At 43.1% G+C, this 16,522-nt stretch overlaps 1 protein-coding gene across 1 annotated transcript in view; it reads left to right on the top strand.

Moving 5' to 3' along the window:
* UMPS (uridine monophosphate synthetase) overlaps positions 1-13,467 on the top strand; it is a 49,875-nt gene extending 36,408 nt beyond the window's left edge. Inside the window, exon 6 of the mRNA XM_027536431.1 lies at positions 12,935-13,467. Coding sequence (XP_027392232.1) covers positions 12,935-13,104 — 170 coding nt within the window. The 3' untranslated portion in view covers positions 13,105-13,467. The remainder of the gene's footprint in view (positions 1-12,934) is intronic.
* Positions 13,468-16,522: the final 3,055 nt, after the last annotated feature.

The following is a 16,522-nucleotide window of genomic DNA, read 5'->3' on the forward strand; positions in this document are numbered from 1 at the left end:
AAAACCCAGAGCTTTTTCTGAGGAGCAAAGGGTTTGAACTCCACATCAGGCATCCCAACTTTTTTAAAATTTGAACCTGAGAGATGAGCCCCAAAAACATCTAGCGCTGAAACCCAATTGGGCTCATGTTGACAAGACTCACAAGACTAGTGATCTGAGACTCACCTGGCTCAGGGCCCAACTCAGAGGCAGCCCATCCTCAGACTTGAAGTAAAGGCTCATTGCTAATGTTTAAGAGTTGATCTAAGGGGTAGGCATCTAATTTAACACATACCTTGAAGAGCTTGTGGGAATTCCCTCCAGGGATGGAGACCAGTGGGCACCATCTTCACACTATCCCTTTGCTGAACTGCTGACGAACAGCATTATCTCCTGGAAGGAGCGTTTACAAGTGCCCTGATATTTGCAGCTGCTGCCCAAGGAACACCCCTTGATTACTGGGCTCTGAAGGTCAGGAGAGCTTATGTTTGGTCCCATGATAATAAGAGCTGTAGAGACAGTACTTGGCATCCCCCAACACTGCACAGATAGCACCCACAAAGAGGGTGTGTGAAAGAGGCCTGTGGGGCAGATACCTAGTGGCCCCGTGGAAGTCCTCTCAGGGAAAAGAGGCTGTGGACACAATCATTGTGCTGTCTCTCTCCACATTCCAGCTCACTGTTATCTCCCAAAAAGGGACTTACATCCCTGATTGGGACCCTGGTTTTTATAGCTTCCATTGAGGGATATATTTGCATGGGCTGGTTCTTGTGACCAGTGAGGGTTACACTTGCAGGTTTCACTGAACTATCATCAACAGAGAGGGAGTTCTTAAATAGCCACCACCCCCAGGGCACAGCAGAAGGCAGTAGACCCAGGAGCACAGCCTTTGTTAAAGAGGGTGTTTTCAGGAGAGCATAATCTGGTGGACACCATCGCTGTGCTCTGCTTGTGCGTCATTGCCGCTGTTTATCACCTAGTAAAGAACTTATCTGGCGGCCAGCAGGACGTAATGCTTGCAGTCCTGCAGGACTATGTATTTGCAGACTCCAAAAGATTTTGCCAGGGATGGAGACAAAGTGGTAAAGTAGAAGGAGTTAAGCTCACCTCTCATGAAAACACTAGAATCACAACTGCTGAACAGCCGTCAACAACAAAGACATGAACCTACCAAAAAAGATATTCTACACCCGAAGATAAAGAAGGAGCCACAAATAAACGGTAGAGGGGCGCTTATACCTTATAATTAAATCTCATACCTGCCAGGTGGGTGACCCACAGATTGGAAAATAATTATATCACAGAGGTTTTCCCATAGGAGTTCTGAGCCCCGCATAAGGCTCCCCAGCCTCCTTTTCCTGGCGCTAGACAAGGAGCCCCAGAGTATTTGCCTATGAATGGAGGCTCAAACTGATGCAAGAAATGTCTAGTAAAGAGCTGGAGGACTTCCCTGGTGGTCCAGTGGTTTCGACTCTGAACTTCCACTGCAGGGGTCAGTGGGCTTGCGTGCAGCAGCTCCATAGGACTGGGGAAACAAACTCCACTCTTGGGGGGCACACACAAGGTTTCACACGCACTTGGACCCAGAGGAAAGCAATGTGGAGGGTCCCTGGGAGAAGGTGCAGGTTGGCTGTGGCTCACTGTGGGGGCAAGTTAACTGGTGGCCGAGTTTCCAGGAAGTATTCATCAGTGTGAGCTCTCCCAGAGGGCACCATTTTGGCAAGGCCTGGCCCCAAAAACAGCCTGTAGGCTCCAGTGCTGGGACACCTCAGGCCAAACAGCCTGCAGGTAGAGACACAGACTCAGCCCTCAGCAAACAGGCTGCTTAAAGTCCTCCTGACTCCACAGTTACCTGTAAACATACTTCTTGAGATAGCCCTGCTCACCAGACATAAGACCCACCAGTGGGCAAGCACCCATCCCTCCCTCGAGAAAATCTGCATGACCCCTGGAGCAAGCTCACCCACCACAGTATGGACACCAGAAGCAAGAGCTACAGTCCTGCAGTCTGAAGAAAATAGACCACAAACACGGAAAATCGGACAAAATCAGATGGCTAAGAAATACATTTCAGATGAAGGAACAACTGAGTGAAGTGAAGATAGGCAGTCTACTTGAAAAAGAATTAAGAGTAATGGTATCAAAGTAAAGATGATCCAATACCTCAAAAAGAATGGAGGCACAAACTGATACAAGACACGTTTATTAAAGAGCTAGGAGACTCCCTCGTGGTCCAGTGATTTACATTCTGTGCTTCCAGTGCAGGGGTCATGGGTTCGATCCCTGGTTGGGGAATTAGGATGCATGGTATAGCCAAAAAGAAAAAAAAAAGAAGCTTTTGAGAACAGATAAAAAATACATAGAAATCAGCAGCAGATAAATTGAGGCAATAGAACAAATGGAACAAACTGAAAAATTAGTGGAAATCATTGCTGTGGAAGAGAAGAAAGAAAAATGAAGAGATACGAGGACGGAGACCTCTGGAACAACATGAAATGCACCAGCATTCACTTTATAGTGGTCCCAGAGGGAGAGAGAAAGGACCTTAGAAAACGTTTTAAGAGAGAATGTCCAAAAACCTTCCCAAAATGGGAAAGGAGATACTCAAGTCCAGGAAGCACAGAGTCCCATACAGGATAAACCCAAGGAGGAACACACTGAGAGACATTAATCAAACTAAGAGAAAATATTAAAAGCAACAAATAGCATAAAAGGGAATCCCCATAAGGTTATCAGCTGATTTTTCAGCAGAAGTTCTGCAGGCCAGAAGGGAGTGGTATGATACATTTAAAATTATGAAAGATTAAAAACTTACAAACCAAGAATACTCTACACAGAAAGGCACTTATTCACATTAGAGAAATCAGAAGCTTTATTCAGCACCATCAAAACAGCTTTACAACAAATGCTAAAGGAACTTCTCTAGATGGAAAAGAAAAGGCCCCAGGTAGAAATAAGAATATTATGAGTGGGAAAACTCACCAATAAAGGCATATATAAAGATAGGAAATCATCCACATACAAATCTGATATCAAAACCAGAAATCATGAAAAGAGTACAAATGTAAGATATTAGAAATGCATTTGAAATTGAGGCTAACAACTTAAAACAATTGTGTGTGTGTGTGTGTGTGTGTGTATAGAGAGAGAGCGCGCGTGCGAGTGAGCTGTATAAAACCTCATGTTAATGGCAAACTGAAAATCTACAGTAGTAAACACATAAAAAAGAAAAAGGAATCCAAACACAACACTAAAGATAGTCGTAAAATCACAAGAGAACAAAAGAAGGTCTATGAACAAAAACAAATCCAAAGCAATTAACAAAATGGCAGTATGAACATACATATCAATAATTAAAGTGAATTATTAAGTGTAATGGATTAAATGCTCCAACCAGAAAACAGACTGCTTGAATGGATACAAAAGAAAATAGAAGTTACCAGACACCACAGAGATTCAAAGGCTCATGAGAGACTACTACAAGCAATTATACACCAATGAAATGGACACTCTAGAAGAAATGGACAAATTTTTAGAAAGATACAAGCCCCCAGGACTGAACAAATAAGAAATAGAAAATATGAAAGACCAATCACAAGTACTAAAATTAAAACTGAGTAAAAAAACACTCCCAACAAAAATCTGTGACCAGATGGCTTGACTTCATAGTTGAGTTCTAGCAAATTTAGAAAAAGTTACCTGTCCTTCTGAAACTATTCCCAAAAACTGCAGAGGAAGGAACACTCCCAAATTCATTCTAAGAGGCTGCCAATCACCCTGATACCAAAATCAGACAAAGATACCACAAAAAAAATAAAATTACAGGCCAGTATCCCGATGAATATAGGCACAAAAATCTTTAACAAAATACTAGCAAACTGAACCCAACCATACATTAACAGGATCATACACCACGACCAAGTGGGATTTATTCCAGGGATGCAAGGGTTTTTCAGTATCCACAAATCAATCAATGTAATATAACACATCAACAAATTGAGAATAAAAACCATATGATCATCTCAATCGATGCAGAAAAAGCTTTTGACAAAATTCAACACCCATTTATGATGAAGACTCTCTAGAACGTGGGCATAGAGGGAACCTGCTTCAACATATTAAAGGCCATATATGACAAAATCACAGCGGTGAAAAGCTGAAAGCATTTCCTCTAAGATCAGGAACAAGGCAAGGATGTCCACTCTTGCCACTTTTATTCAACACAGATTTGAAAGTCCTAGCCATGGCAACCAGAGAGTGAATCTAGGTGCTTAACTGAGACCCCCTTCTCTCTGGGACACTGATAAGTCTTGGCACACCCTCAGTTACTGGGAGCTATTACAAATATCATAGGCTGCTTTGACAATCAGAACATTTGAGAAACAACCAGGAGCTAGGGAAGGGTTGAATGACAAGGTTCATCTCATACATGAGGCTATTCCTTCAAGACTGGGAGAGACACTTGTTTCATCTAATGCATAGAAACCAACCCAGAGAAAAGCAGAATGAAGAAACAGAGGCATGTATTCCAAATGAAAGAATAAGATACAAGCCTCAGGGGAAAAAACCTTAATGAAATGGAGATAAGTAATTTACCTAATAATGAGTTCAAAGTAATGGTCATAAAGATGCTCCCCAAACTCAACTTCAAGAGAGGTGGAAAATACTAGTCACAGAGCTGAGGAATACAATAACATAACTGAAAATACAGTAGAGTGGTTCACTAGTCGACCGGGTGAAGCAAAGGAACTTGAGGAAAAGGCAGTGGAACTTACCCAATCGGGACAGAAACCAAAAAAAGAAAAAACTAAAGATAGCTTAAAAGACTTGTGGGATGCATCAGGCAGACTGACATTCTCATTATAGGAGTCCCAAGAAGAAAAGATGGAGAAAGGCTAGAAACTTACTTGATGAAATAACGGCTGAAAACTTCCCTACTCAAGGGAAGGAAATGGACATCCAGATGCAGAAAGCCCAGAGTGTTCCAGATGAGATGAGCCCAAAGAGACCCACATCAAGACACGTTTAATTAAAAGCACCAAAAGCTAAAGATAAGAAGAGAATCTTAAAGCAGCAAGAGAAAAACTTCTTATATACAACTGACCCCCCCATGAGACTATCAGCAGAATTTTCAGCAGAAACTTTGCAGATCAGAAAGCAGTGGCATAATATAGCGGAAGTGTGAAGAAAAAAACCTTGTAACAAAGAACTCTACCCAGCAGAGTTATTCAGAATTGAAGAGTTTTCCAGATTAGCAAGTTTAAATGAGTTCAAGCATTGCTACACTGGCTTTACAAGAAATGTTAAAAGGACTTCTTCAGGCTGAAAAGAAAGGGTGCTAATTAGTAACAAGAAAACTTAGGAAAGAGTAACTTTCACTGAAAAAGCAAAATATATAGTCAAGGTAGTGAGTGGACCAACCCGGAGAAAGCAATGGCACCCCACTCCAGTACTCTTGCCTGGAAAATCCCATGGACGGAGGAGCCTGGTAGGCTGCAGTCCATGGGGTCGCTAAGAGTCAGACACGACTGAGCGACTTCACTTTCACGCATTGGAGAAGGAAATGGCAACCCACTCCAGTGTTCTTGCCTGGAGAATCCCAGGGACGGGGGAGCCTGGTGGGCTGCCATCTATGGGGTCCCACAGAGTCGGACACGACTGAAGTGACTTGGCAGCAGCAGTGGATCAACCACTTAAAAGGTTGAGGCAAAAGTAGTGAAAATAATTACAACTATAGAATTAATTAAAATATAAGACAAAAAGATGTAAAATGTGGCATCAAAAACAAAACTTTGTGGAGGGAATGAACATGTAGAGATTTAGAATGCTGTGAAACTTAAGTTATCAACTGAAAATAGAATATATAATAAACCACATGGAAAGCACAATCCTATAGCAGATAAGCAGAAGATGAAGAAAAAGGAATCTAAGCATACCACTAAAGAAACTCATATGCAGTGGAAGAAAACAACAGAAGGAAGAAGAGAGACTCAATAGATGCAGAAAACGTATTTGACAAAATTCAACATCCATTTATGAGAAAGACTCCTAACAAAGTGGCTATAGAGAGAACTTACCTCAACATAATTAAGGCCACAGCCAACATCATACCAAAAAAGGTGAAAGGTTTTCCTCTAAAATCAAAAACACAACAGCAGTGCCCACTTTTATTCAAGTTAGTTTTGGAGATCCTAGCCAGAGAAATTAGTCAAGAAAAAGTATAACAGAAAGTATCTGAATTGTAAAACTGTCACTATTTGTAGAAGACATTACTATATATAGGAAACCCTACAGACTCAAAAAAACTGTTAAGAACTAATACACAAATTCAGTTAAGTTACAAGATACAAGGTCAAAAATCTGTTGCATTTTTATACACTAACAATCAGAAATTAAGAAAACAATCCCATTTACAATTGCATCAGAAAAAATACCTACAAGTAAATTTAACCAAGGAGGTGAAAGGCCTGTACACTAAAAACCATAAAGACAATCATTTTTGAATGACAATGAGCACACAAAGAAATGGAAAGATATTTCATGCTCATATACCAAAAGAATCTTGTAAAGATGTCTGAATTACCCAAAGCAAACTACAGATTCAGTGTGATCCCTACTAACAGTCTAATAGCACTTTTCACAGAAATGGAACAGAGTCCTAAAATTTCTTCGGAATCACAAAAGGCATCAAATAGCCAAAGCAGTCTGGAGAAAGAAGAATGAAACTGGAGGCATCACACTCCCTGCTTTCACATTACAAAACTTCATAGCAGACACCTAGATCAACGGAACAAAATAGCCCAGAAATTAACCCACACACATATGGTCAATTAATTTTTGAAAAGAGCCAAGAATATACAATGGGGATAGGATGGCCTCTTCAATACAGTGGTGTTGGGAAGACTGGTTAGCCACATGCAAAAGAATGAAACTGGACCACTATCTTATACCATACACAAAGCTTAATTCAAAATGGATTAAAGCCATGAATGTAAAATCTGAAACCGTAAAGTTACTAGAATAAAACATATGTGGTAATCATTGCTACATCAGTCTTCTCAATGATTTTTTAAAAATCTGACTCCAAAACAACAAAAGCAGAAATGAACAAGTGGGACTTCGTCAAACTTAAAAGCTTCCACACAGCAAAGGAAACCAGCAAAATAAAAAGGCAACTTATTGAATGATTGTTTCCTTGGTGGCTCAGACAGTAAAGAGTTTGCCTGCAGTGCAAGAGACCTGCGTTTGATCCCTAGTTGGGAAGATCCTCTGGAGAAGGAAATGGCAATCCACTCTGTATTCTTGCCTGGAGAATCCCATGGACAGAGGAGCCTGGCAGGCTACAGTCCTTGGGTCACAAAGGGTTGGATACGACTGAGCAACTAACGCTTTCACTTGCTGAATGATAGAACATATTTCCAAATCATAAGTCTGATAAGGGGTTAGTGTACAAATGTAAAGAACTCATACAGCTCAATAAGAACAACAGAACAATCAGATTAAAAAATTGGCAAAGGGGACTTCCCTGGTGGTCCAGTGGCCAAGACTGCATGCTCCCAAAGCAGGGGACCCAGGTTTGATCCCTGATCAGGGAACTAGATCCCACATGTCCCAACTAAAGATCCCACATGCCCCAACCAAGACCCAGCACAGCCAAATAAATAAAAATAAATACTAAGTAAATATTTTTTAAATTGGCAAAGGATCTGAATAGACAGTTTTCAAAAAAAATACAAATGGCCAAAAAATGCATGAAAAGATGCTCGGCATCACTAATCATCAGGAAAATGCAAAGCAAACACAATGAGACACCACCTCCCACTTGTTAGAATGACTACTATCAAAGCTTTTTCTCTATGATCAGAAACAAAACAAGGATGCCCACTATCACAAGAAATAACAAGTGTTGGTGAGGATGTGGAGAAAAGGGAACTCTTGTGCACTGTATGTGAGAATGTAAATTGGTGCAGCTCCTATGGGAAACAGTATGGAGGTTCCTCAAAAAATTAAAAATAGAACTACCATATGATCCAGCAGCTCCACTTCTGGGTATTTATCCAAAGAAAACAAAAACCCTAACTCGGAGAAATATCTGCACCATGTTCACAGCAGTATTTACCACAGCCAAGATACAGAAACAAGCTAAGTGCCCACTGATGGATGAGCAGACAGAGAAGATGCAGTATATGCACACAATGGAGTATCACTCAGCTATTAAAAAAAGAAACCTTAGGATTTGTGACAATATGGATGGATACCCTTGAGGGTACTATGCTAAGTGAAATAAGTCAGAGAAAGACAATACTATATGATCGCTTATATATGTAAGCTAAAAACCAAAAGAACAAGCTCATAGACAAAACAGACTGCTTGCTCCCAGAGTTTTAGGGTGGGATGGATGGGATAGATGGAATGGACGAAGGGCATCAAACGGTAGAGACTTGAAGTTACAGAGTAAGTCATGAGGATGTAGTGTACAGGATGCCAAATTTGTTGCTGTTTAAAAGTTGAAAATCTTAAAAGTTCTTATCACAAGAGAAAAAAAATTCTGTGGTTATATAAGGTCAGTCGGTTCAGTCGCTCAGTCATGTCCTGTACTGGCTGAGAAGCCCCAAGGACTTGCCACTCTCAGTAGTCTATCACTGTGGTTGTGCAGTTAAATAGAATTTATGCAGAATTTCAAACATACAATAGGCCAGTAAATGAACTTCTACCTACCTGTCACCCAGACCCAATAATTAAGATTTTTTTCACACTTGCTGTACAAAGTTTGTTTTTTCTTCCCAAATATCCTCTTCCTTCCCAGATGCACTTTGCAGAGTGCATTTGGTAGAGTGGGTGACTAGAGAGAAATTCTTTCTAAGTCTTGCTGGACTAACCTATTTTCTCCAGTTTTAAGAGGTGGTCAAGAATAATGGAGTCCAGAGAAAGAACTCCTAACTATACTACCTGATAACTGTAGAACCTCACTGATGAGTAGTCCTGGACCCATTCAGTTCAGTTCAGTTCAGTCTCTCAGTTGTGTCCAACTCTTTGCGACCCCATGAATCGCAGCACGCCAGGCCTCCCTGTCCATCACCAACTCCCGGAGTTCACTCAAACTCACTTCCATCGAGTCAGTGATGCCATCCAGCCATCTCATCCTCTGTCGTCCCCTTCTCCTGCCCCTAATCCCTCCCAGCATCAGAGTCTTTTCCAATGAGTCAACTTTTTGCATGAGGTGGCCAAAGTACTGGAGTTTCAGCTTTATTTAGCATCATTCCTTCCAAAGAACACCCAGGGCTGATCTCCTTCAGAATGGACTGGTTGGATCTCTTTGCAGTCCAAGGGACTCTCAAGAGGCTTCTCCAACACCACAGTTCAAAAGCATCAATTCTTCGGTGCTCAGCTTTCTTCACAGCCCAACTCTCATATCCATACATGACCACTGGAAAAACCATAGCCTTGATTAGATGGACCTTTGTTGGCAAACTAATGTCTCTGCTTTTCAATATGCCATCTAGGTTGGTCATAACTTTCCTTCCAAGGAGTAAGCATCTTTTAATTTCATGGCTGCAGTCACTCACCATCTGCCGTGATTTTGGAGCCCCAAAAAATAAAGTCTGATACTGTTTCCACTGTTTCCCATGAAGTGATGGGACCAGATGCCATGATCTTTTCTGAATGTTGAGCCTTAAGCCAACTTTTTCACTCTCCTCTTTCACTCTCATGAAGAGGCTTTGTAGTTCCTCTTCACTTTCTGCCATAAGGGTGGTGTCATCTGCATATCTGAGGTTATTGAAATTTCTCCCAGCAGTCTTGATTCCAGCTTGTGCTTCCTCCAGCCCAGTGTTTCTCATGATGTACTCTGCATAGACGTTAAATAAGCGGGGTGACAATATTGACGTACTCCTTTTCCTATTTGGAACCAGTCTGTTGTTCCATGTCCAGTTCTAACTGTTGCTTCCTGACCTGCATACAGATTTCTCAAGACGCAGGTCAGGTGGTCAGGTATTCCCATCTCTTTCAGAATTTTCCACAGTTTATTGTGATCCACACAGTCAAAGGCTTTGGCATAATCAATAAAGCAGAAATAGATGTTTTTCTGGAACTCTCTTGCTTTTTCCATGATTCAGTGGATGTTGGCAATTTGATCTCTGGTTCCTCTGCCTTTTCTAAAACCAGCTTGAACATCATGAAGTTCATGGTTCAGGTATTGCTGAAGCCTGGCTTGGAGAATTTTGAGCAGTACTTTACTAGTGTGTGAGATGAGTGCAATTGTGTGGGAGTTTGAGCATTCTTTGGCATTGCCTTTCTTTGGGATTGGAATGAAAACTGACCTTTTCCAGTCCTGTGGCCACTGCTGAGTTTTCCAAATTTGCTGGCATATTGAGTGCAGCACTTTTACAGCATCATCTTTGAGGATTTGAAATAGCTCAACTGGAATTCCATCACCTCCACTAGCTTTGTTCGTAGTGATGCTTTCTAAGGCCCACTTGACTTCACATTCCAGGATGTCTGGCTCTAGGTGAGTGATCACACCATCATGATTATCTTGGTCATGAAGATCTTTTTCGTACAGTTCTTCTGTGTATTCTTGCCACCTCCTCTTAATATCTTCTGCTTCTGTTAGGTCCATACCATTTCTGTCCTTTATTGAGCCCATCTTTGCATGTTCCCTTGGTATCTCTAATTTTCTTGAGATCTCTAGTCTTTCCCATTCTGTTGTTTTCCTCTATTCCTTTGCATTGATCGCTGAGGAAGGCTTTCTTATCTCTTCTTGCTATTCTTTGGAACTCTGCATTCAGATGCTTATATCTTTCCTTTTCTCCTTTGCTTTTCACTTCTCTTCTTTTCACAGCTATTTGTAAGGCCTCCCCAGACAGCCATTTTGCTTTTTTGCATTTCTTTTCCATGGGGATGGTCTTGATCCCTGTCTCCTGTACAATGTCACAAACCTCCGTCCATAGTTCATCAGGCACTCTATCTATCAGATCTAGGCCCTTAAATCTATTTCTCACTTCCACTGTATAATCATAAGGGATTTGATTTAGGTCATACCTGAATGGTCTAGTGGTTTTCCCTACTTGCTTCAATTTAAGTCTGAATTTGGCAATAAGGAGTTCATGATCTGAGCCACAGTCAGCTCCCGGTCTTGTTTTTGTTGACTGTATAGAGCTTCTCCATCTTTGGCTGCAAAGAATATAATCCATCTGATTTCAGTGTTGACCATCTGGTGATGTCCATGTGTAGAGTCTTCTCTTGTGTTGTTGGAAAAGGGTGTTTGCTATGACCAGTGTGTTCTCTTGGCAAAATTCTATTAGCCTTTGCCCTGCTTCATTCCGTCTTCCAAGGCCAAATTTGCCTGTTACTCCAGGTGTTTCTTGACTTCCTACTTTTGCATTCCAGTCCCCTATAATGAAAAGGACATCATTTTTGGGTGTTAGTTCTAAAAGGTCTTGTAGGTCTTCATAGAACCGTTCAACTTCAGCTTCTTCAGCGTTACTGGTTGGGGCATAGACTTGGATTACTGTGATGTTGAATGGTTTGCTTTGGGAACAAACAGAGAGATCATTCTGTTGTTTTTGAGATTGCATCCAAGTACTGCATTTCGGACTCTCTTGTTGATTATGATGGCTACTCCATTTCTTCTAAGGGATTCCTGCCCTTAGTAGGAGATATAATGGTCATCTGAGTTAAATTCACCCATTCTAGTCCATTTTAGTTTGCTGATTCCTAGAATGTCAACGTTCACTCTTGCCATCTCCTGTTTGACCACTTCCAATTTGCCTTGATTCCTTGCCTGGCAAATCCCATGGACGGAGGAGCCTGGTAGGCTGCAGTCCATGGGGTCTCTAGGAGTTGGACACGACTGAGCGACTTCACTTTCACTTTTCACTTTAATGCATTGGAGAAGGAAATGGCAACCCACTCCAGTGTTCTTGCCTGGAGAATCCCAGGGACGGGGGAGCCTGGTGGGCTGCCGTCTATGGGGTCACACATAGTTGGACACGACTGAGGTGACTTAGCAGCAGCGGCAGCATGGACCTAACATTCCAGGTTCCTATGCAATATTGCTTTTTACAGCATCGGACCTTGCTTCTATCAGCAGTCACATACACAACTGGGTATTGTTTTTGCTTTGGCTCCATCCTTTCATTTTTTCTGGAGTTATTTCTCCACTGATCTCCAGTAGCATATTGGGCACCTACCGACCTGGGGAGTTCCTCTTTCAGTATCCTATCATTTTGCCTTTTCATACTGTTCATGGGGTTCTCAAGGCAAGAATACTGAAGTGGTTTGCCATTCCCTTCTCCAGTGGACCACATTCTGTCAGACCTTTCCAGGTGTTGACTAGACTTACTGTGATGATGTATCCAAATACTGTTTCCAAATACATTCATAATGTATAATGTGTCCAAATACTGAGTCATGATGTACACCTGAAACTAATGTCATGTGTCAGTTACACTTCAGTAAAAAACAATTCTTAAAAAAAAAAAAGCCAGAATTAAGAATTAGGATCTGTACATAATCGAAGCATTTGGTCGAGTTGCAGGGAAAGCTTCACACATGTGGTTGTGGTCAGGGCAGATGCCTTATGAGGACTTTTCCAACAGCGTGGCGCAGTGATTCTAAAATGTATACTAGATAGTCTTGAATTGTGAGGTACTTTTTATTGCATTATATTTAGTATTGAACCTTTTAGGGCAAAATAAATTTTTTTTTTATACTGTTAAAGTGTAAATGGTCTAAAATTAGACATCAAAAAGGAATTGGTGAGCATCTGTTTCCACTGTTGAGATCTCTGGCCAGTTTAAGAGTCTCTTCACCTGCCTTTATTCAGTTGCTGTGTAGAAGGGGCATGGTGAACAAGAGCATATTCTTATTTAAATCAGGTTAGATACTTCTCAGAAAGGTGACGTTTCAGGTTTTTTTCATTTTCTGTATTAAACAGACTTCTTTGCGTTTGTAGGTGATAATCTCGGCCAGCAGTACCACAGCCCACAAGAAGTCATCGGCAAACGAGGCTCTGATATCATCATTGTGGGCCGGGGCATAATAGCATCAGCTAATCAGCTGGAAGCAGCCAAGATGTACAGAAAAGCTGCTTGGGAAGCTTACTTGAGTAGACTTGCTGTTTGAGCCTCTTGGATGTGCTTTTGGGATGGCCCTGGAGCTAGATACATGGACTCCTGAGATGCTACTGGCTTGAAACAATAAGCAGCCTTTAATCCTGCTTGGATGTTTCCATGGGTCCTGTGTGGAACTGGAGTTACCGTGGTCTACAGGAAATATCTAATGACTTGTGATCACTACACTGTCACTGTAATCCGTTCAAGATTTCTTTACTGAGACTGATGGTAGTTAGGCAGTCACACCCCGTTCTGTCAGAATGTCACATTGGAGGACTGTGCCCCCCACCATCTCCAGATCAGACCTTTTGATTCTTTTAACTGCCGTGAGACAGAAATTTTAGGTCATAAAGAGCCTAAAACTAGTACAACATTTCTGTGTCCTTTATTCTCTAATGTGGTACCCTAATAATACTTAAATATTAGCCATTCTGCCTAAAAGTAATAGTCCAGGTGTCTACATGGTGCTAGCTCCCAGCACTGCTCCCGAAAGTGTCTGGCTTTCATTGCAACAGGGAGAGGGCTTCTCTGTTACATATGGAGCAGCTGCTCTTTCATTTATTTAAAAAGACAACAGTGTCAAGAGGTCTGAGGTTTCACCTGGAAGTTTGTCAGGGGATCCCACATGATTGTCCCAAAAGGCATTGCTAGAGAGAGAGACGTCAGCCTTCAGATTCCGAAATAGAAAGGAGCCCAGCAACCGAGTTGAAGTTGGTAGTGACAACCATCTGGGTTTCCACAGTGGAGGCGCTGGGCACATCCACCTTTCCTCACACATGCGGCAGTTAGGCAGCCCTCTTATTCTGGCCACAACTGCACTTTTTCCTAGAAATTCTCAGTTTCTGGATGATGCCTGTTCTCCAAAGAAATTGGTCTGTTCAGGAAGCATCTTAGAGGGGAGTGAAGGATATGGGCTCAGATGATCATTTTGAAATGGCCCCATTTAGGGCTTATCTTAGAGTCTACACTTAATCACCTCTGCCCTAAAGTCCAGTTCAGCTTCGGGTCCCAGTGCTGCAGCTCCAGAAAAGTCCCCTCTGGGAAAGGGAAATGATCACAGAATAAGGTTGGAAGGAAATGGAAGAGGTGTGACCTTGGGGCTACTCTGGAGGAGCTGAAAGTTAGGAATTGTCTTCAAAGTCTTGGTGACCTCAAGGCTGAGAGACCTTTGCGGTAATGTGCTGAGATTCTTGCACTTCAGCATGCATCAGAATCACGTAGAATCTCAGTCAGTCAGATGCTGGCCCAGCTCCAGTGTTTCTGCCTCTGGGTAGCTCTAGGACAGGACATGAAAGTTTGCATTTCTAACAAGTACTCAGGCGATGCTAATGCTGGTGCAGGCACCACACTTGGAGCATCACCGCCCTGGTTCGTCACATTTTTCTTCTGCAATAAGACGGTCGTGGGGTCTCCACCTCCTGCTGAGAAACCCACTCCTGCCGTAAGCAGTTCTGGTACTGAGGTTCACTCAGGCCCCTTCTCAGGGGTAATGAAGGGAATTCAGGAGCATCAAAGAACCACCTGGGCCCCACCATCAGAGACTGGTTTAGCAGACAGGCGATGAGGCCTGGAAATCTGCATTTGTTAACAGGTACTTCAGGTGATTTTGATGTTTCTCAAGACTAAGCCCAGCTCAGACATTCTGGAATCATGAAACTTTGAAGCACAAATTGACTAAGACAAAGAAGAATTTGGCTGTCCAGGACCTGTGAGCGGGCTATTCAGCCTAGACCTATTTTAGAGGCATTTTTGATAGTTCAGCCCTTTTGTGGTCAAGGAGTATTGAAAACACCTGACGTAGTGAAGAATGTGGGGACAGCCCTCACAGGGCGCCTAGAATGACATCTGAGAGCAGTGGGAGTGGGCGATACGAGCACTGGCCTCTCCTCCACTCCAGGTCTTTAGTACAGCAAAGGGCAGCAGATGAGTAGTGCTGCACGAGCCTCACAACCCTGGTCCTCTCCTCAGTTTAGAGCTACAGGCGTACAGACACTGTTCACAACCAGCTTGTGAGCAACACAGGCCCAGGGCTCAGACCCAGCTCACTCTCACCCATGCTGATGTGGACCGCCACCAGCCTCTGGAAAACGGGCACCGGAGGGTGCGCATGGCAGCCTGAGGATACAGCTTGCACTCACCTTCTTCTGAACCTAATGCTGCTGGGTTCGTGCAGGCAAGGCCCAGAAGCACCCCCGTGATCCTGTGAGGTGGGTGGACACAGGAGCAAGAGTGGGGAGGCTCAGGGCTAGGATGCATGCTCGTGTGTGTGGGTGTCAGAGCACCAACTGGGTGGCCCTTGGGAGGAGCTGAGGTTTCTGACAGCCCGTTCTGGTCACCGCAGTGCTGGCCCATAGATACAGTCTGTGGGCCTCCTACCAACGATAGGTCTACTGCTACATGAGGGTCAAGTGCTGGCTGGGGGGTCGGGGGTGGGGTGGTGAAAGGGGACGAAAGAAAGTACCTGAGGAAATCCAGGAACCAGGGGAGGAAAGCAAAGAGAACCACCTGTGATAGGTATGAGCTCTAAGAGCGCAGGGATTTCACCTGCTCAGTGCAGTAACTGGAGCAGGCCCAGCAAGTGCTTCTGAATTAAAGTGAGCGTAGGGCCTTCTGGGGAAGGGGGGCTGCCACAGGAAGCAGACCCACTGCAGGATAACAAGAGGAGGATGGCAGTTTGTGTGTGTTGGGGGGCCCCAGCACGGGGTGGGGGCGGGCGCTGAAATGAAGATTTCTGCCATGATTTGAATGTGAAAATTAGGTGGAAAAATTTCAAGATGGTATAATATTGAGAACTACATTTGTGGGCGGGAAGGTCAAGTGGAAGACATACCAAAATTCAAAACAAAGGGACAAAGAAATGGAAATAATGAGGGAGTAGATGAGAGGCTTAGAGAACAGATTCATGCATATAAAGAGGAAAAGACAATGTAAGGACAGAACGTAATCATAATTGAGGAAAGTTTCCACAGTCACGAAAAAATACTTGAGTCCGCAGAAGCAAAGGGCCCACTAAGTTCTAGGTGGGTGTTAGGGACAAAGGTGTACACCTGGGCACGTCTGTCAATATGACTGAATTTCAAGGATGGAAAATTTATAAGCATCTCGAGGAATAATCCCTTGCAAAGGGAGGGAATCACCTGGGCTTGAGAAAGGCCCATCACAACCAGGAATCCTGAGCCCAGCCACATGATCCATCCAGCTGTGGCAGCCTGGCTGTGAGCATTCATGGCACACCTCAGTGCTCCGATTCATGGAAAGGCTCGCTGGGGGAGGCTGGGAGTGTGCAGGTGGGCGGGGGTGGGGTGGGTGGGTGCAGGGGAGGAATCTGGCAATACTGGGACCAGTCACCCACTGATGCAGTGACTATATATATCCCAGAATCTTAGGAAACTTGAGTTTGAAAGCTCTCTGCTACTGCTGCTGCTAAG

The sequence above is a fragment of the Bos indicus x Bos taurus genome, chromosome 1, assembly GCF_003369695.1.
Source record: "Bos indicus x Bos taurus breed Angus x Brahman F1 hybrid chromosome 1, Bos_hybrid_MaternalHap_v2.0, whole genome shotgun sequence".
Classification (NCBI taxonomy): domain Eukaryota; kingdom Metazoa; phylum Chordata; class Mammalia; order Artiodactyla; family Bovidae; genus Bos; species Bos indicus x Bos taurus.